We start from the raw sequence: 21,707 nt of genomic DNA, 5'->3' as shown, positions 1-21,707 counted from the left end.
CTGCTACTCTGAAACCTGTCAGTTTAGAATTTTGTTGTTTTCAGTTCAAAAGTGAAAGATAGGAAACAAAAGATGTCAGAAATCCACGCATAGTACCCAAAGATCACTATTCATTGGTTCTACATCCATATAAAGATCCATAACCTTTAGTTGCACTCAACTAACCAAACTGAACTATGATCTTAAAAAAAATGTGAAAGTGGAACTTCACAGAGAAATGCAATTGCAAATTACCTAATTAAGTTAAAGTATAATTAATCTAATGAGAATAATTCATTTGTATATAAAAAAGGGAATAGTTAAGTGATTTAGAATTATTAGAACCCATGTATTATTCAAAAGAAGCTAAATTCAAAGGTCTCAATAGTCATTAATAAGATAGAGTTAGTTTGAACATCTTGTTGGGTTCTGGCCTCTCCCATTCCAATTAAGTAATTGCTGGTGTGAGGCAGATGGGGTTTCTGTGTGCATGCATTCCCTACTGCCTCACTCCCCTCACCACTCCACCTATTCGTACCCCACCCAAAAGAGACCATGAGGGACACTTCAAAAAACTAAGAGTTTAAACCTGGCACAATCCGTTCTTAAGGATCGACTAAAATATAACCTGGACTTCATAGTCTGTTGTTGTAAAAAGACAATTTAAGGAAGAAGTGAAGCCAGAAAAGGGAGGTATTTCTGACATTACAGCACCAATGGATTTTAATTGGAATCCTCTTCTGCCTTCCCCTGAATTTAGGCTCTATATAGTGTTGGGAGATCTGTATTCCCGCTGTGTGGTCAATTGGCCAGGTCATCTCTGGGGTACTGGTAAGTGATGAGAGGGGGCAATAACAGGGTTTTTAAGACAGTGAAATCTGGAATCATGATGCTGCAGCACCCACAGGCTTGAAGAAATCCTGCACTGACTTTCATTTCATTGGCAATAGGAATACAGTCATGTTGAAAAAAACAAATGAGAGAGGGGGAAGCTAGCCCAGAGACAGAATCTACAGTAATCCTTAAAGCAAGCAGATAGGAGAGATGTTAAGCAGGATGCAGGGGAAATAAGGAGCAGCAGAGCAGATTGGAGCATTGCCACCATCTTGGGCATCCAGCGTAAGTTCTGTTGGCCATGTCTGACACTTCCAGTATGTTCAGCCCAAAACTGGCTCAGAAGGCCTTGAAGGCAAAATCCTCAAGCAATCAGGAGTCATGCCATCTGGGTAGCTACATTCTGAGCTGGTGTTTCTTGCTTTGGCACATGTCACACATAGCCTGTGAATCTGTTTAGAAACTGGCAGAGCAAACAGCTGTGTAAATTTGCTTATGTCAACCAGTCGTGTTGCAGAACTGCACCACCTAAGAAATGTTTGACGCAGCCTCTGGAACAAGGACTTTCCTCTCATTGCCCCCAGAAAGTTCTACTCAAAACATCCATCGGTAGAACTCCATGTATATCCTGTGACATCTGCTCTTAACTGCTGGCAGTGGATGACTGACAGTTCTGGTGGTTCCAGTCTTAATGCTGTTGACGCCAATCAGCCATGTTCTCTTCCCAGGGCCCGACAAGGCAGTGACTGCTGCTCTCCTTCCATCGTGTTGCTTTGGATGAACTGAAGATATACATGCTGGATTAGACCAGCCAGAGCTTGATCCTGACACAGATTCCTCTTGGAACTCTTAAGTTCTGTGAATATACCAGAAAAGATAACGTCAACTGACACACCAGTGTCGCATGTGTTAAGTCATTGAGGCTGTTACTAGCCATAGATTTAATGCAATCAGAGTTGATGCTTGATTCTACAACCTTATAGAATCCTATTTTTACCATAGTCTTCTGTGCCACTGTCTGGGGAGAAAACCATTCCTTTGAGGAGGCTGTGGGAGAATAATATCTGGACACTGATAGTCAAGAAGACTCTTCTGATAGAAGAAGAAAATGCCAGTGACTCCCATCTCTGGAGGATCTGATTTTTCCCTCTTATGCAAGGGACAGATGAGGGAGATTCACTTAATGTACAGACAGCCAAGAACACCCAGTCAGGTATGTGAGAATCAGAAATGCAACTACTGTATGAAAAAGGTGGCCAATCCAGTCCATACTGAGACAGTTCAGAGTGGTTCCTCTTGAAACCAGAAATATCAGGATGACACACTTCAGGAAACTTAGTCTGTTCTGAGGGAAAGCACCATCAAATCCATGACATTGGGCAAAAGAAAGAAGGTATTTCCTGATCCCCAAAAGACCTAGGGATAAGGCCTTTCCTGGTTATCAACCTTTTATTAACTTTTCATTATTTATTTGTATTAACTTCTAATTGTTGAAATAAAAGTTCAAAATGGTGTATCTGGGAACAAACGTGTCCATTCTAGAGAAAGGTGACTATATACTCTGGACATGGCAGATGACTACATGTATGCACATCCCAACCACTGGATGTATCATACATTCTGATAGGGTACCAATTCAGAGATTCGTCTTTGGGGCTGGTGTCACTGCTGTGGTGCTCTGAAAAATTCTTGGCAGTTGTAGGGGTATATTTACACAGAGTGGAGGGGTGCATACTTTCCTCTAGCTGAATGATATAGCTGATCAAGGACTTTGACCGAGATCCAGAATTTGTTTTTGCAATCTAAGGGTACTAAAGTTGTTTGGTTTTAACCTAAACAACCTAAAGTCTCCTAGTTTTTTCCACAAACAACTGGAGTTACCCACCTTGCTTCAAAGCTTTGCAGCTCAAAGATAGATTCTGAGACATTCTCTGTCTGCCAAAGAGGATTTGCCAGAAGAATCAGGTTTCAGCAAGGCTGTAGATGTTGGGACTGATGGCTCTGACAGTATTTTTGGTATCTATCTGCTTCCACAGTATCAGTGGAAACTTGAAGTCTCAGTGGTTACAAACCAGACAAAGACACTGCCATTGCAACTGATTGAGAGATGACCTACGAGATCTATTGGATTTTTGGCAGTCCAGTGACCGTCAGAAATTGGTAAATGACTTCTGATCCAAATTGTAGTTACCACAATGCATCCACACAGAATGGCTTTTACATTTAAGGCAGGCGGTAATCCAGGAACAGTAACTGTACATATATGTTCTTTGAAGGATTGAAATCCTTTTGGATTAAGAGGTCATAAAACTGGTATCCTAAAGGTTGATTTTAATTCAAATAAACAATCAGGCTTCCAAAATTGACATAGTTGGTGAGAGCCAGTCATGGCATCTGCAGAAGGAAATCCATGAAAATATGTGACTGAGTAGTGCCCCATAAGTCATGACTAGTGGCCAGCAACCTATCAGGAGTGAAAACCCTGATAATAAATTTAGACAAATACAAGTAGTTCCTGGATCAGGAGCTAGTGGATCAAATCTTCCTTGAAGTCAGGGCGTCTCCCCATGACCAACAGCCATTCAGTCATTTTGCCAACATTCATAAGAATGGCTGTCCTGGATCAGACCTATGTTCCGTCAACCCCAGTATCCTGTCTTCTGACAGTGACCAGTGCCAGATGCTTCAGAGGGAATGTACAGAACAGGGTAATTTATTGCATGATCCATTCTCTGTCATCCAGTCCCAGCATCTCGAGGTCAGAGATTTAGGAACACACAGATAATGGAGTTGCTAATAGCCATTGATGGATCTATCCTCCATGACCTTACTAATTCTTTTTTGAACCCAGTTAGTTTTGGCCTTCACAACATCCCCCAGCAATGAGTTTCACAGATGCCACACTAGTCTTCTTGTCTTGACAAGGCCCTTCTGTTACCAGGGCCGACACTCCTCCCTGACTACACAGCATGCATTGCCATGCCCAGTCTTTTCAAAGAGGTTTATTACTTTCAACAGAGGCTATCAAATAAACAGAAAATACTATCAACTCTGTCCTTGCCCCAGGCTTCAGGACCACCCCTCCCAGAGGTGTCTGGCATTCAAGCTCCTGGCAGCTTCCTAACCTCAGCCAGCTCTGTTCCCCTCGTGGAGCATCTGCTTCCCTATGGCCCCGGCCCCTTGCTCCAGGGACCCGGCACAGGAACTAGCTCCACTCCAGTGTGGCTTTTCCTCCCTTGGGCTCAGCCTCTCTCAGTCCTTCCTTCCCCAGCTGCCTACTAGCAGCCCTTTATAGGCTCATTGGTAGCTCAGCTCTTTTTAATTAGTTGGTTTGGGCTCACCTGCTCCAGTCCAGGGGAGCTCAGTTTAGTTGTCCTCAGGGACTGGGTACCCTGTGTCACCTTCTCTATAAGTCTGATGTGAAAAACTCTATAGCCAGAGTTTTTCTGTAGTACGGATACACCCCTAGAAGGTCATCCTAGCTGTTTATTTTGGTTGATTCCAATTCAATAGGTCAGGCAGTTTTCAAGAGAACCATGGTCAATACTTTCAAACTTGTGCATATATAGTTAAGTACTGCATTCATATTTAGGCACATGAATAAAACTGGCTTGATCTGCAGAGAGTCTAAGCACCCCACAGCTTTCATTAACTTCAAATGCCAACATGCACATGCAGATCTGGATTTTGACAGGAGATTGAAAAGCTGGCCTGCAAAGTTATGTTAAAAGCTCATTCAGTCAGATAAATGTCTGCTTCCCCAGCCAGCGTCTGATTAGATGTCTATTAAGGAGACATTTGTAGGGCAGTTCCAGGTTGTTCTCCTTATACCTTTTACAGACATGGTTTGCACATGGCCTTGTGGCAAGAATTTGGGTTTAAAATGTGTTACGGCCCTGTTTCTAGGCAAGGAGCGTTGCAACTCCTCCCACCCCTAGCTGTTTAGTTGTACTTTTCAGGCTGGTTTTAATATTTGTCATGACTTTAAGAGAACTTAGTTCTTAAAGAAAATAATATTGTAGGGGTAGGGTATGTTTAAGGTAAATGGATGGTCCCAAGGTTTTGTTTGTGGAGTACTGGAGTGAAATTTTGCTTGTGCTTGGCTGACTTTGTGAAATAATTGTCATAGTTTCAAGTTAACTTTTAAGAGGCCTAATACTAAATATGGAGAATGGAATTCTACTTATGAGAAAAAGATCCATTAAGGATCCAAAACATAGCTTATAATTAAGGCTAAGATTTTGTCATGGATATTTTTAGTAAAAGTCAGACAGGTCATGGGCAATAAACAAAAATTCACAGAAGCCCTGTGACCAGTCCGTCTTTTACTAAAAATATCTGTGACAAAATGGGGAGGGAGGAGAGTCCTGCTGCTGCTCTGGGGTCCCCTTCACCACCCACAGAAGTTGAGAGTGCTGGGGTTCCCCTACTGCCCACAGTGGCTGGGAGCTGCAAGGTCCCTTCACCTCCCAGGGGCTGAAGTGGAAAATGTCACTGAGGTTTCTGGAAGTCACGGATTCCGTGACCTCTGTGACAAACTCTTAGCCTTTCTTATAATAGCGTTACTAAGCTTTTTGGAATATGAAGGGAGAATAGTTATACACATTTTATTACAAATAGTTTTAGAGAAGCAGTGAAAAGAATAAGCTTTCAGCCGCTGCAGTAGGAGCTTCTACATTGCTGTATAACTATTTTAACCTAGGCAGTTACACCCCTCTGCACAGTCACATCTAAGAAATGTAACAGCGCCCTCGTATTTGAGTGGTGCAATAATGGAGACAGAAATAAATTCTGTATTCCTTCAGGGAGGCCCAATTGATGCTATTTTGGAAGATTCCCCAGTAAGTCATTAGATTTTGGGTGAGGTATTGGTTAGAATTTCTTTCCAAGGGTAACATGTCCTTTGAAGAATTTCCATACAGGGAGTGAAATAAGAGCTGATATATCTGTTTCGTTTGTAATTAAGATATCCTTATTTCAAGACACTGCTATTTGTTTTACCATGTGACCATGGTTACCATGTGACACTGCTGTTTGTTTTGCCCATTAGTATTTGTGTCAATTACATTCTTTTACTTCCTTTATCAGGATAGTTATAGATATAAAAGAAAAATCCCCCTGTTTGAACTTTAATTTTGTCCTGAAGTTAGTTAGTTTACAAAATTTGGAAACTAGAAACATGGTATTTCTGAAGATTTGTTTCTAAAATCTAGGGATATTTTTTGGTATTAGCTCAAAATAATATTGGGGGAAAAAAGCTTTCTCTAACTGAATGGATTGGCCTAATAAAAGGTTGACAATATTTATTTTTAATACAAATGGAACTGAAAACTACAAATATATTTTTCAATCAGAGTTATGTATATTCAAGCAGATTGCTTTTGGAGCCTTCACTATAAATGTATATGTTTTTAAGGTATTGTATGTCACCACCTCCTGCTGTTTGACACATAAATACCTCTTCACTTGGAAGTGTCTCAGTCAGCTGATTTTGTGCTTTTATTCTGTTTTTACAAGGAAGTTTTCATGCCAGCAGTTTAGGCCAGTTTTATTTGTCATGGACCTCCAACTTAGGGCCAGTATTTTAAATGTGGTTGCTGGCAGGTAATTAATGATCAGTTGCTCAAGCTGGTCTTTAAAGGAATTGCTGTCATGAAAGGCAATAATCTAGGGCCCAATCCAGCAAACTCTCAAACACACAAGTAGCCCCACTGAAATCAGCAGAACTCCTTAAATCAGTAAGGTCAGCTCAGATGAGTAAGGATTTTTGGGATCACGCTACCACTTAGATTCACAGCTGAATTTGTCCAACTACTGAGTGTGCTCTGAAGTGTTACCACGAAAGCATTATGTTACACAAAGAAATACTTCTGCTGCTGCTGTCTATTTTGTTTTCCCTCCCAAGAGACTCCAAAAAGAGAAAAAATATTCCTTTTTCCCCCTCTGCATCCTCTGATACCTCAGTTGCTCTCATGTGGATTTTGGATGGATTTCCTTTTCACTCCCATTTTCCACATTAGAAAGAATTTTAAAATGTACTCTATTCTTGAACAATGAGCACAAAGGAAAGCACGTGACTGATCATGCATGTAGCTACACTGAGCAGTCCCAAAGGCAACTGAATATTTTCTGACTTTTTACTATTGAATAACTCAGAAGTAGGTGAGTGGATTCACTCAAATTTACAACCAGCACAGCAAAATTTACAAAACTCAGAATTTTCACTTTTAAAGAAAAATGTTCCAAGAAATTAGGAGCATCTGAAAAATTAGTTTTGTAGGCAACCTGAGGATTCCCCCTGTGTAGGGGCATTTCTGGAAAGAGGGTAGCACCCTTCCCACCACCCAACTCTGCTCGGCCATCGTGAACCGAGCAGCGCAGCTTCCGCTGCCAACTCTGCTCTCCCGCTATTGCCGAGCTTCTCCATGTTTGTCTGTCCTGGGCTCCCACCTCCGTGAAAACCACAGAAGACAACCATTTTCAGCCTTTGTTCGGCTACCATGAACCAAACAGCACCTCTTCCGCTGCCACTCTGCTCTCCTACATTTTTGCTCCCTTTTTCCAGGCGCCATAGCCATGGAGCCCGATCAGATCTCCGCTGCAGTTTTGACCATTGTAAAAACCTCGCGCATTATCCAGCAGTATGTACAGTACCTGCAAAACCGGGCGAGGAAGCAACGACAGCGCGATTACTATAGTGATGAGGACATGGACACAGACGTTCCTAGAAGCACAGTATGTGGCGATTGGGAGATCATGGTGGCGTTGGGCCAGGTTCATGCCATGGAATGCCAATTCTGGGCCTGGCAAACAAGCACAGACTGGTAGGACCGCATAGTGTTGCAGGTATGGGATGATTCCCAGTGACTGAGAAACTTTCGTATGTGTAGGGCCACTTTCAAGGAACTTTGTTACTTGCTGTCCCCTGCCCTGAAGCGCAAAGACACCAGAGAGCAAATGAGAGCAGCCCTCACAGTTCAGAAGTGAGTGGCCATAGCCCTGTGGAAGCTTGCAACAGCTACCAGTCAGTCAGGAATCAGTTTGGAGTGGGCAAATCTACTGTGGGGTCTGCTGTGCTGCAAGTAGCTAACACAATCATTGACCAGCTGCTATCAAAGGTAGTGACTTTGGGAAACGTGCAGACCATTGTGGATGGCTTGAACGCGCTGGGGTTCCCTAACTGCCGCGGGGCAATAAATGGAACGCATATCCCTATCTTGGCCCCGGAACACGGGGGCGGCCAGTACATAAACCGCAAGGGGTACTTTTCCATGGTGCTGTATGCACTGGATCACAAGGGACGTTTCACTGACATCAACGTGGGATGGCCGAGAAAGGTGCATGACACTTGCGTCTTCAGGAACTCTGGTCTGTTTGAACAGCTGCAGGAAGGAACTTACTTCCCAGACCAGAAAATTACTGTTGGGGATGTTGAAATGCCTGTAGTTATCCTCGGGGACCCAGCCTACCCCTTAATGCCCTGGCTCATGAAGCCATACACAGGCATCCTGCACAGTAGTAAGGAGCAGTTCAACTTTTTGCCTGAGTAAGTGCAGAATGGTGGTAGAATGTGCATTTGTACGTTTGAAAGCACTCTGGCGCAGTTTACTGACTCGGTTAGATCTCACCACAATCAGTATTCCAATTGTAATTGCTGCTTGTTGTGTGCTCCACAGTATCTGTGAGAGTAAGGGGGAGCCATTTATGGAGGGTGGGAGGTTGAGGCAACTCGCCTGGCGACCAGTTTCGCACAGCCAGACAACAGGGCGATTAGAAGAGTGCAGCACATCAGAGAAGCTTTGAAAGCCAGTTTCATGACTGCCCAGGATACAGTGTGAGAGTTGTGTTTGTTTCTCTTAAAGTTACCCGCCCCTATATATATATGGGAATAAAGTCACAATTGTTTAAAAAACGTTCTTTATTATTTGTTGCACAAAACATTGAGAGAAATCAGAAGCTAGACGGGGGTATTGGGTTAGTGGGGCGGCGGAGGAGGAAAGGACAAGTCCAGAAAACAAATCAAAATTTAGGATATGCCAGCTTTCTGCTGCTTGTGCAATCCTCTGGGGTTGACTGGGTCCCCGTAGCCTCTCCCTCCCCCCCCCCCCCCCCCCCGCCGTGTTCTTGGGCGTCTGGGTGAGGAGGCTATGGAACTTGGGGAGGAGGGAGGGCGGTTATTCAGGGGCTGCAGCGGCAGTCTGTGGTCTTGCTGCCTTTCCCGCATTAGATCCACTATACAGCGGAACATGTCAGTTTGCTCCCCCATGAGCCTGACCATAGCATCCTGCCTGTTCTCATCGCACACGTCCCTCCTCTCTTCATATTCATGTAACGCTTTACGCGACTCCGCAATTGTTTGCCTCCACACATTCAGCTGGACCCTATCAGTGCGAAAGGACTGCATGAGCTTGGCAAATGTGTCGTCCCGAGTTTGTTTTTTCCGCCTTCTAATCTGGACCAGCCTCTGGGACGGAGTAGATAGGGGCCGCGTTGAAACATTTGCACTGGCTGCAGGAGGAGAAAAAGGGAAGGTAGTATTTTAAAAGATACATTTTAGAGAACAAAGGGGACACACTTTCTCAGTGAAACAGGCAATTCATAGTACACAGCACATGTTCTTTCTGTACAAGGTCTCATTTTGCCTCTTATACTGAAGGGCCTGCTACTTCGGTGTGAGTAAGCCATCACATGCGGCCAGGCAACAGAATTCAGCTTGCAGGCAGCCATGGTAAGCCCTGGGGCACGTGGGGTTCTGCTGCTTCCGCATTCATTTCAATGCTTTCAAACTGCCGGGCCCCCTTTCCCATAGCAAGCAATGCCTGGTGGGTTTGCATTTTAAAGGAGGGCCTGCGGGCTCTCTGTGATGATTGCTTCACACAGCACCCTCCCCCCTCACCCCCCCTCCGCCACCTATGAGGCTCTGAGCAGGGATGAGCCCTTTAAACTAAATGCAAACAGCTCAGCATGGCTGGCTTTCCCCCCACCCCCCACCGCATGGCTCTGATCAAGCTCTCAGTCACCAGAAGTGCCTTCTCCAGGGTCATGGTCCGGGAGCATGCCTCGGGAGTTGGGGGAGGCTATTGGCTCCAGCGTTAAGAATAGTTCCTTGCTGGGTGGGGGGGGGGGGCAGATTCCACGCTTGCCGCCTGTGCACTGTCCTCCTCCTCCTCTTCATCCTCCAAAAACTCATCCTCCTCACTCTGTGCTACTCCCCCCTTGCAGGTGTCCATGGACAGTGGTGGGCTAGTGGTGGTGTCACCCCCCATAATTGCACGCAGCTCACGGTAGAAGCAGCATGTATGGGGCTGGGACCCAGAGCGCCCGTTTGCCTCCCTGGCTTTTTGGAACGCTTGCCTGAGCTCCTTGATTTTTGTACGACACTGCTCTGTGTCCCTGGAGTAGCCTCTTTCCGTCATGGCCTGGAGACTTTAACGTACGTATTTGCGTTTCTTTTTTTGGAACGTGGTTCTGCCATAACAGATTCGTCTCCCCAACATGCAATGAGATCCAGTAACTCCGGTTCGGACTATGCTGGAGCTCGTCTGCAAATCCACAACTGCGTGGTCTCTTGTGATGGTGGACTCTGCATGGTCGCCTGTGATGGTGGTGACCAAACAGGAAATTCAAAAGTTCCTCCAGCTTTTTACTGCCTACCTGGCTACTGCATCGGAGTTGAGAGTGTTGTCCAGAGCGGTCACAAGGGAGCATTCTGGGATAGCTCCTGGAGGCCAATAACGTCGAATTGTGTCCACAGTACCTGTAACTCGGAACTGCGATCTCGATTTTAGCGCTACTCCACTTGCCGAGATGGAGTACAGAAATCGGAATAAAGATCCCTTTAAATCGAAAAAAGTGCTTTGGTCAGGTGGCCGAAGCAGTTTTATTTCGAAGTAACTCAGCTAATTCCGAAATAAACGCATACTGTAGACCAGGCCTCTGTTTCAGAAAAATGCTGCTTCCACTTTACATTGGCTGTTGGTTAGAAAAGAGTAGCCATTTGAAAAATACTGATATTTCTGAAAAGACCACATTCTCCCAGCACTGAAATGGCTGCACTGTGGTGACGGCCCACCTAGGCATTCCTTAGGGCTTGTGCACACTAGCGCTTAAGTCGGTACAGCTTATGTTGCTCAGGGGTGTGAATAAGCTGCTCCCCCTACCCCCCGAGCAACATAATTTACACCACATAAGCACCGATGTAGCCAGCATAATGCCTCCTCTCGCGGAGGTGGAGTTGTTGTGCCAATGGGAGAACTCTCTCTCAGTAGGGCATCTTCACCAGATGAGTTACAGAGGTACAGCTGCGCCAATGTAGTACTTCTAGAGTAGAGTAGCCCCTACTATATGGTAAAATGCCAAGTTTCCTGGAAGCCCTTATAGCCCCTAGGTTCCTTCTGGGTTCATATGGTTTGACTATAGAATATACGTAAAACAGAGAACAGAAGAAGAATATGAAGAATACTGTTTTAAGCCCCAATCCTGCAAATATACATTGACTTAGCTTTAACTCTGTGAATAGTTCCACTGGTTTCAAATGATCACAAAGTTCATTGATCACAAAAACTAACATACCTTGCACAGTGATTGTGCCTATTCCAGTTTGCTTTAAATCCATAAACAATGAACACAAAGAAACATACCTTAGAAATTCCTGGTTAGATAATTGGCACCCTGAGAGTAATCATTTCTCTCTCTTCGTTAACTTTCCATGTCCCACCAATCATACAAAAATTAAAGTACTTGTATACAAGGGTACAATCTAGCTTAATGAGCAGCTGTGCCACCCTTGTCCTGAAACCTTGGGTGCCTTACAACACCTGCTGAAGGAGTTCCCACTTGAGCAGCTCACAAACAGCCTTCCAGCATGTAAGCCAAACCCTGAGTGTTTGTGTGTAACTGCAGCCTGCCACCCACATGTGGCTCTCACCAAGTGCAAGATAACCCAACACACCCCCAGTCTTAGATTTCCCCCCTTGAAATGTTTTTCCTGTGCTGCCCAGCCCTCTCTTGGACAATACAAGTTTCTAAATTCAAAGCAAGGTTTTTTCACCGCATGCTTACAGCAGTTGTACTGACTAAACCTCCTAGGTCAGGACCCCTTCTCCAGTCCCATGGCTGTTTCCTTTGTCCCTTTAGGTGCAATGAATAGATGGGCAGAATGAGAAACGGGTCCCTGGTAATGTTTGTCCCTCCTTTTTTACAGTGTAAGTCCCTCTCTTGAAAAGCATTTCCAGATGGATACCAGGAGGCAACAAGTCTAAGGAGAAGGATGTTCCCTGCTATTTTTCCTCATGTGTTTGAGCTTCCTTAGTTTCCCTTCCTGCTTAATGACTCTGTTTATTGTTTAAATACAAATTAAGCAGAGCACACATTTGTTTGTTTGAGACAGACCTGTTTTCCAAGCTCAGTTTGGAACAATGTGTTACCACCACCATAAACTGGAATCTTATACACATACAGTATTGCCGCACATATTTTATCAGGATGGTACTGATCAGAAAAGTGACTTTTTAGATACCTTACAATACTTTGTACAAAGATTATTACAATAATGTGTAGGGTGTGAATACAGGGGTACTTTCCGTCACAATGGGGAACACCAAAACCAAAGCTACTGTGGTGAAGAAGCTTCTTCATCAACTCTTGATATTGGTGTCAAGCAAGTGTGTGTGTGTGTGTGTGTAAGCTATTATAAAAGCAATGGTCTCTGACACACATTTTTGAAACTTCATCTGCAAACTGTACATGTATGTCTTCTCCAAATTTAAAATGACCCTATACTACAAACATCTAAAGCCTTTATAAAATAAGATGAGAGAGGAAAAAATGGAAATGTGACACTAAGCACCCCTGTATTCATACCCTGCCCATTGTTGTAATCATCTTTGTACCAAATATTCCTTGTGAGGTATCGTTTGAAAACGAATAGCTCGTGATCATTAATATTCATGCATGATGTATGTACTCAGTGGGTATTAAGAGTTATGGACTTAGGCTGTAATGATAGCTAAAATGTGTTCAAACCAGATATGTCAGGGGGAGTTGTTAACCAGGTGTGTTTACCTCAATTTATGTATAAACAGTAAACAGACCCATCAAGCTAACAAGGAGTGAGGCAAACCTCAAAACAAGAAGTTTGGGATAAGACAGCTGGCATCTACACCCAGCAGGAGAGAGAAACTTGGCCCAGATTTTACTTTTCAGAAGACTCCATTTTGAAGACTTACTAGTCTGTAAGGACAGATGAGGGGGATGGTGGGGGAGCTGACTCTTTACAGGGGCATCACATCTTAATATCTCAACTGTCCAGGAGAGGGCTGGACATTGCAGAACACGTTTTGGGGGAAATCTGGGACTGAGAATATGTTGGGGGCAGGCTGTGGCACAATCCCTCATTGGTCTCTGTTGCAACCCAGAATGTGACAGGGAAGTTTGAAGGTATAGTCACTGTACCTAACATTGGTTCTTCCAAATTTAAGAAGCATGCGAGCATCGATCACAGACCTTTAAAATCCACTGCAAAGTCCTTGATCTAAAAATAACGCACCTTGTAAAGTAGATGTGTAAAGACTGTTACAGGGCACAGCATAAAAATGGTTGGAGCAGTTTCCCAAGTTTGTTTAATTACCAAGTATTACTCATTTTTCCGGGGTTCTTCTGGTTCCTCTTATTTTTTATTTTTTTTATTTTATAATTAAAGTGTTCTTGTTAAGCGTTGTTGCCCTTAAGTTACTGCTATGTCTTAGTGTTGACCCTGTTTAATAATTATTTGTTGTTAGGAGTATGCACCAAGCTTTTTGACATCTGCTTTCCAAGACCTGCTGGTACTGCTTGGTAAAGGGACAGTCTCCTGATTTTAACCACTTCCCTTAATTGCAAAAACTGTTGTAGGAAAGAGAAAGGTGCCTGCCATGATTCCCTGAGTAATACTTTAATAAGTGATAAAATAACAGTTCAGCAAGGGATATGTACACTCTTGTTTTCAGTGAGATATCCTTTATAGTTGTAAAGCTGAAGGAATATGTTTATTGGTCATTAACCACCACATTAAGCTGAATAAATAGTAATAATTAAAGCTTAATAAAAATGGAAATCTACTTTGTAGATTCAGAAGATTGAATATTGGCGTAAACACCTTAACTTTCCGTTGAGTAACATACAGTAGGATGTATGCACAATACGTAGGTAAAATATCATTTTTAATGGCATGGGGAAATTACAGTCCAGTTGCGTCTAAAGCAACTTCTACAAATTGCAGCACATTCATCAGGTTTTATGTATAGAAACGTACATACTGCAAACCCAGCAAATGGAATATGGAATCTATAAAGAGATGCTCTAGTTCAAAAGGAATCTAGTAGTATGGCCTCTGTTATATTGGAGGTCAGCATAGATTATTACAGTGTCCTTTCTGTCCTTGGATTATATGCATTTATAAATCTAAAGAAGGAATCCAAAGTGTAGAATCTCATGTTGTTTTCTTCTCAACTCTCTTTTGTCTACATGCTGTCCATACAAGACTGCAAACTCTCCAGGGACCTAGTTTATGTCCACAAACAGGCCTAGCAGACTTGGGTGGTGTTTAAATAATCATAAATAATGATAATCGCAGGAAGAGAGAAATATTTTCCTCCTGAATAATTTTGTTGAGTGTGCTTGAGTTTTAATATTAAGCTAAATCTAGCTTGCCTATGCATTTTTGTAAGACTGAAGCTAGGAAATGTTAATGTGGTGGTTGGGAGAGAAGTCATCCTTCTAGTAATTCTGGGAAAACTTATGCTAAAAAAAAAAAAAGAAAGTTTACCATTTTCCATCTGTACCATCTCTAGTTTAGAAAGAATAGCAGTTGGAGAGAAACAGCTGCACATCATTATAATAATTTACCTTACCTTTTCCTTTAAATTGCAAAATGTACTTTCGTGCAAACTTAAGCTGGGCAGTTTACTAAGAAAATACTGTTTTGATTCTTAGAATAACATGTAGTCAAATTCCAGTTCTTCTGAGATGTCCAGGTTATCTGGAGTATGATGGATTGATTTCTAGAACAAAAAGAAATCGTTTCAGTGATTTAACTCTGTTTTGCTTTTCTAGCCATTCTCATTGGTCAAACCAACAATCTTATTTTATTTCCTTCAGAGCTTTCCCTAATGTCTTTATGTGAGACTAAATGCTTGGTTTTGAGGAGATGGGAAATTTTGGTCCAACTTTTACAGCTTTTCTTATCTTTCAGGATTTTAATGTTGGGATTTGTTAGCGTGCAGCCTACATAAGAATAATTTGTATTATGTACCAAGTAACGCATGTGGTCTTGACATATGAAGCTGGATGAAATTTTTCATGCAAACACTTCTTTGCCAAAAATGCATATTCGGATCATCTGAAATAATTCACTAATTTGAGTCAAGTTCAGCCAATTGTTTGTTTTTGTTTTTGTTTTTGTTTTGTTTGTTTTGGGGGGGAGGTGGAAATTGGAAATGTGAAAATGGTTCATGGTCTCATTTCTGTAACAAAATGTTTTGACTTTTTTCATTTCAGAAAGAGGGTTTGTTTCTTGATTTCCTTCAATTTTATCTTTAAAAAATTTTAAAACATCTAAAAAAAAACCCCTCTGAAAAACGTTTCAGTAGACACAAAATGAAACTTTCTGGTTTAGTCCACTGAAATTTTGAAATATTTGGTCTTGGGTTGACCCATAACGATTTTTTTTCAGACCTGCACCTGAACTGAATATTCAGTTATTTGTACAGCACTATTAGCATATGCTTGTAAAACATGGGTATGCGATATTGGAGGTTTATAAATAATTACTTCTGGAGGAATTCTGCACCATAGTGCACGTGCAGAATTTATGCCCCCCCCCCCCCCCCCAGATTTCATTGCTTCCCTGCAGAAAAATGACTTTCTGATGAGGAAGCAAAGGAAAGCCTCAAGAGCAGTCACGTGCCCCTCTCTCGCAGCATGGGTGCGTTGTTTCAGGGTTCCGAAGAAGCCAGCAGAGATGCAAATAACCATGGAGAGGGAGGGGTTGGGTGCGCCGTGGCCGGTGGCTTCTAACTGGCTCTGGAGAGACTGGGGAGTACAGGACTTCCTCTTCCCCTTCAGGGACCAGGTCAAGCCCACCCCCAGAAGTCTCCCCTGGCTGCAGGAAACTGCACCCCCTAGACCCAAGTTCCTGCCCCCATCACTCCTCAGCCGTGGGGGGAGAGGTTACCTGTGCGCCCAGCTCCTGTGCATCCAGACCTGCTCATACCCAGACTTCTCTGCTGAGCCTCGCCCCCTCCACACCAAACCACCCACAACCAAACCCCCACTTTACCGAGCCTCATCCCCTGCGTCCGGACTCTCCCCAGCACCCGGAGCACCCCTCACTGCGTCCATCTCACTCAACCCCCCACCCCAAATAATACCCCCCCGCACCTGGACCCCTACCTCACCAAGCCACACTCCCCCAGCACCCTCACTGAGCCCTTCACACCCAGTCCTCCCCTGCAGAGCCCCATCCCTCCCACATCCAGACCCCCCAGCTTAGCCCCAAGTACCTTCACCTACATCCCCCTGCAGAGTCCCATTGCCACTGAACTTGGAACCCCCAACGAGCCCCTGTGCATCCAGATCCCCACGGCACCCAGACCCCCTACCGAGCTGCCTGCACCCAGGTTGCCCCACACTGAACCCTCTCACACCACACCTGGATCCCTCCACACTTGGATCCTGCTAGGCTGCCCACATGTGGTGTGCCTGTTTCGGAGGAGCAGAGGGCTGCAGGGTGATCTCCCACATCCATGCAGCCAGTGGGCTGTGCTCCCCACTGCCATGATGAAGCCTCCACATTTATTAATTAATAAATAAAATTTGCAGAATTTTAAAATATATTGTGCACAAAATTTTTAGTTTTTTTGGTGTATAATACCCCCGGGAGTAAATAATGTCTTCTCCCTCTGTGCAAAATGAACAGTGACTGGGAGTATTGTTTCTGAATGCTGGAGCGCACTGTGTCATTTTCTGGTTTTACTGTATGTTTTCTGTGACTGTTATAGCTTTTTTGTTACTCATAGTATCTGCCTGCAGTTTTACTATTTATTTTGGCATATTAAAGTACAGAACAGCCTGTAAAGCATGGAATTTTTTTTTTTGTTCACTAAAACTTCTCTCCAGAGCAGATCATTGAAAGTGTTTTAGCATTTTTCTTCCCCATTTTCAGTGTTGTCTTCAGGATGAAAACATTTGATCAGGACTGAAACACATATACGTGTATAAATATTTTTCTCTATTTCCACCAATATCTGAGTGTTATGTTTTTCTCCCCCTTTGTTTAGTTCAAAACTTTCAGAACTGTTGGGCAGTTTTACGACTAAAAAAGTGTGCACTATGAATGTATACTGTGAATCTGTATACTCTAATGAGTTTGTATATAGCCATGTAGATGTTTTTTACTCATTTAGTATTAAAAAGTCTTCCTTCATTTACACTGTATTTTCATCGGTGTAACTCCATTGGTTTCAAAGCAATTACTCCTGGGTTTATAGTAATGTGAATAAAGAATCAGAGAGAAAAGGTTGGTATGGTAATATCTTTTATTGCACCAACTTCTGTTGGTGAAAGCGACAAGCTTTCAAGCTTCAGGCAACCTAAAGAACTCTGTGGAAGCTCAAAAGCTTGTCTCTCTCACCAACAGAAATTAGTCTAATAAAAGTTATTACCTCACTCACCTTGTCTCTTTAATATCCTGGGACTGACCTGTCTATAAGAACACTGCATACAGTGAAGAATGAGAAATTGGATAGATGAAGATGACGACTTTAGTATGAAAGATTATGTTTAGTTGGCTTGTGTTGTGGTGTACGTGCTTCAAAGTCAGGCACAATGCATAACAGAATGCATTAAAGAGTGGTGGCCCTGTTTTAGAGTTTAGATTTTTTGGTTTATCATAAATGTATTGTTACTTAAACATAGGATGGTGAAGATATATTGAATTGACTGTATGGAAATCCATATAGATTTCACCTAATCAAAGAAGGGCATCTAGATAGATGTGCTATAGCTATAATTTACAGCATCTTCTGCTATTGTACTTGTAACAATACAAAAAACACCCTCCATACAATTTTGTCTCCTTCCAAAACATATTTCCTTTTGAGTCTATGGTGTCTGATTTTCAGGTGGGTCACTGTCCAACATACTGTTTGCTTCTTCCCCTTTGAGCTAACATACATATCCTCCATGCAGGTCAGTTTCTCCTAGAAGAATCCCGCCTGATAGAAGCAGCTGAAATGGCAAAGAAGGCAGCTGAGCTGGACAATACAGAGTTTGATGTTGTCTTCAATGCAGCCCATATGCTCAGGTTAGTTCTCTACCTTATTCTTATTTGGTTTTCTTGCTTTCTCTTTTCCCCCAACCCCAAACTCTGCAGTATTTGCTTACAGCAAGTTTTTTTTAACCAAATACCCCTTTTGAAAACTTTGTTATACCTAATAAGGAAGAAAAAAATGGAGTGAAAGTTTTGCAGACTCTAGCAGAGTCTATTTGTAACTTTTCTATATTTTACACTCCTTATTCACTACCTTGGAAATTTCTGTATTTCACAAGCTTGTAATCCTCTTTGGTTGTATATGAGAACAATATATCTTTTCGTACAGTATTTTCAGCAAAATTTCCTTTTAAATTATTTTTAAAGACTTGAGTCTCAAAAATAGTCCATAAATAAGAGAATGGAACTCTATTGCTCTGACTGTAACGTGAGAGTATTGGAAATACCAAAGAATATTATATAAATATCATTAGGGAGTAGAAAACTGATTAGAAGTCTAAATATCAGTCTCAAGGGTATGGAGACTTTGAGAAATACAGGGGTGATTAATGATATCAGAACCCCTTGATTCAGAGGCAGTCTTGTATTTAATTTTGTTCTGCTATCTGAAATTTTAGAGGGCTTGTCCTTCCGTTTAAAACCAATGCACCTTGACTTTCAGCAACTTTGAGCTTCTACCTAAACAATTACATTAAGCCCGCATTACTGTATTAGTCTCCGGGCTTTATTTCTAGGATAACTGTATAATGATTATGCTTCTTATGTACTTAAAAGGAAGAGCAATGACTGAACACAAATGGTTTGGATTAGCCTGTATCTTGCTTTAGAAAATATACTGTAAATAAGGTACAAAAATAATAGAAGTGGTTTTGAGTAAATACATTCAATTAGCACAGAGTAGTCATTAGAACCGTTATCTTAATAGACTTCTCTTGCTTTACTCTTTATAATTTTAACATCCACAAATACAAAATAAAAAAAAATGGCTTGTAAAAGAAGACAGAATAAGTTCTTAGGTGAGTGACCTACTTTCCAAACTGAACTGAAGGCTCCTATAGCAAGATTTTGAAATAAGCCCCAAAATGCCTTTAAAAGATTGCTCGAAAGAGATGGACTCAGTTCTTGTAGATCAGTAAAGAAAATCAAGACAAATGGTTCAATTGTTCATCCATTAAATATTATCCCAAACACTTGCACCAACATGGATAGTTTTAAGGATCCTTCTGTTTGCATGCTCACTTTCTAACATTTAATCCTCCTTAGGAATGGGCATTCAGAGTCATTCATCTAAACATTAGATTAGTGAAGAACACAAGCCTAGGAAGTTAGGCATATAGATGATGGGGTTCACTATAAAATGGAGTGTTGGTTTTGTCTTTAAAGTGAAGGTATGATGCTGAGGGGCAATGGTATATCATCAAGGTGGGTTAGTGTTGTCACCCTTATAGGGCTAGCTGCACTTCTGATCCCTTCATGGCATCTCTGAATGTACCCCCATCAGGTTTGACCTTGCCCTTTACTACCCTGGGGTAAAATCATGCTATTCTCCTACTCTTAGGCCTGGTCTACACTACAAAGTTAGGTCAACATAAGTCACCTTGTGTCAACGCTCAAATTTGTCTCTGGCTGACATAAGTGCCCCATTACAGCAAGCAGTAAAACCACCTCCCTGAATGGCATGGAGCCAAGATTGACACATTGGGGTCAACGCAGTGTGAGTGTAGTAGACTCCACTGCCATGGGGTCACGGACAGTGGAAGCCCTCCCTGAAGTTTTTGAAATGCCTTTTCCTGATGCCTTTTCCTTGGCAAGCACACCTCGCAGGTCTTCCTTGTTGCGTGCAGCTACCCAACCAACCACGCTGGCTCCACACAGTAGATGCGCTCCTGCCAGGAGAAGACAGGAGATTTTGGTCTCCTGAGCATGTGGAAAGAAGAGGCAATGCAAGCACAGCTATGGGCCAGCCACAGAAACATGGACAACTATGAACATATTGCATCGGGGTGAGGGCAAAGGGGTATAACAGGGATCAGCAGCAGTGCCATGTGAAATTAAAGGAACTTCACCTGGGATAGTGCAAGGCCAGGGAGGCCAATAATAGATCTAATTGTATCCTGCAGTTCTGCTGCTTTTACAACAAGCTGCATGCCATACTTGGCAGATATCCCACCAGCGCCCCAGCAGTATGGATACCGAGGAGGAGGAGGAGAAGTAGGAAGATGTGGTGGGAGGCTGCAGCCGTGCCACAAGGCAGGATCTGTTTGAGACTCCATCACACTCTAGCCAGTCCTACCAGCCAAGCTAACAAGACAAAAGAGTATGTGTATAACAAACAGAAGTCGAGTTGGCATCTGCTTTTCATTCCATGTTGGATTTGGCAAGGGGCCATGCAGGACAGTTTGTTCATGAACATAGGGATGTCCCTTGTATCCTCCTGATGAAATGTGGTGAAACTTTCATGGAGATACTTTGCACTCCTTTATCAATGTTTTTAGGGATCGCTGCCGTATTTCTTTCTCTGCGATAGATAATTTCCCATGCCCCTTCACAATGAGTTCAGCTGGCACCATTGCAGTGAACAGGCTAGCAGCATACAGGCCTGAGCAGCTTTGAGACACCAGTAGCAGATGTGTACTCAGTGCCTTTGTTACCCTCAAGATTAAATGATAATCTAAAACGATCACCTCATGTGGAAAATAATGCCAGTAGTTGGTGTCGTTGCCCTCTACTTTTACCCATGGAATAGGGACCAAAATTGTATTGTTTCACATACAACAGAAAATCCTTCCCTCACCCCATCCCTGGCAGGCCATACTCACCATGGCAGGACTGGAGAGCAGTGCTGTGCCAAGGTGTTCCAAAGATGAAGTGTCAATAAGCAGAAAGGGAAAGATAAGTTTCAAAACTCCCTTCCATTATTCGTCCATGGTTGCTATTCCCCCACCCCCAGCACACCAAGTGTTATCATGGGTCGCATCCTTGCCCTTACCACTCCAGGCCACAGGACGGCAAGAAGAACCACAGCTTCACATACACTGACTTGTGAGAACCACAGTTGAGGTATGTGTAGCCCCAATGGACGACATTTGTGCACTGAAATGGACAGAAATGTTTGCTAAATTTGTTAAAAGTTTGCATTACATTGCCTGCGGGTTTTTTGCATGTTGTTTTTCTGCACTTTTTTCCCACTGAACAAAATTCTATTTTTGGAGAATAAAACTATCTTTATTAGTTTACAACACATATTGCAGAATGCAATAGTTGAGTGTTACTCAAAGCAAACAGTACTTGTAAATGTACAACAAGCACCACATAATTCATAGCATCAGGAAATTACTTAGTCACATTTATTAATGTACAGCAAGCACTACACAATTCTTAGCAACACCCAAAGCTCCAGGACCAGAGAACATGCCAGCATAGAACATTACTATGGATTGTCATTAGTGCTCTTCTAAACCCTTCGTCAGCTGCATAGCTTCATACTGGGGTCTTGTAATGACCCTTGTGTCTGGCTGTTCTAAGTCAGCAGACAGCCACTCCACCTCCATCCTGGTGGCAGCTTTTCCCCCTTTGCCTCTCAGAT

General features: G+C 42.8%; 1 protein-coding gene across 2 annotated transcripts in view; it reads left to right on the top strand.

Moving 5' to 3' along the window:
- The window catches only part of TMTC2 (transmembrane O-mannosyltransferase targeting cadherins 2), a 378,380-nt gene that overhangs the window by 317,004 nt on the left and 39,669 nt on the right, over positions 1-21,707 (top strand). For both annotated transcript variants that reach the window (XM_084639748.1, XM_084639749.1), the window contains exon 10: positions 18,040-18,154. In XM_084639748.1, the coding sequence (XP_084495874.1) occupies positions 18,040-18,154 (115 nt within the window). The remainder of the gene's footprint in view (positions 1-18,039; positions 18,155-21,707) is intronic.

Source organism: Lepidochelys olivacea (genome assembly GCF_965140295.1).
Source record: "Lepidochelys olivacea isolate rLepOli2 genome assembly, chromosome: 1".
Classification (NCBI taxonomy): Eukaryota; Metazoa; Chordata; order Testudines; family Cheloniidae; genus Lepidochelys; species Lepidochelys olivacea.
The sequence above is the reverse complement of the archived record's forward strand: the minus strand, read 5'-3'. Positions and strand labels throughout refer to the sequence as shown.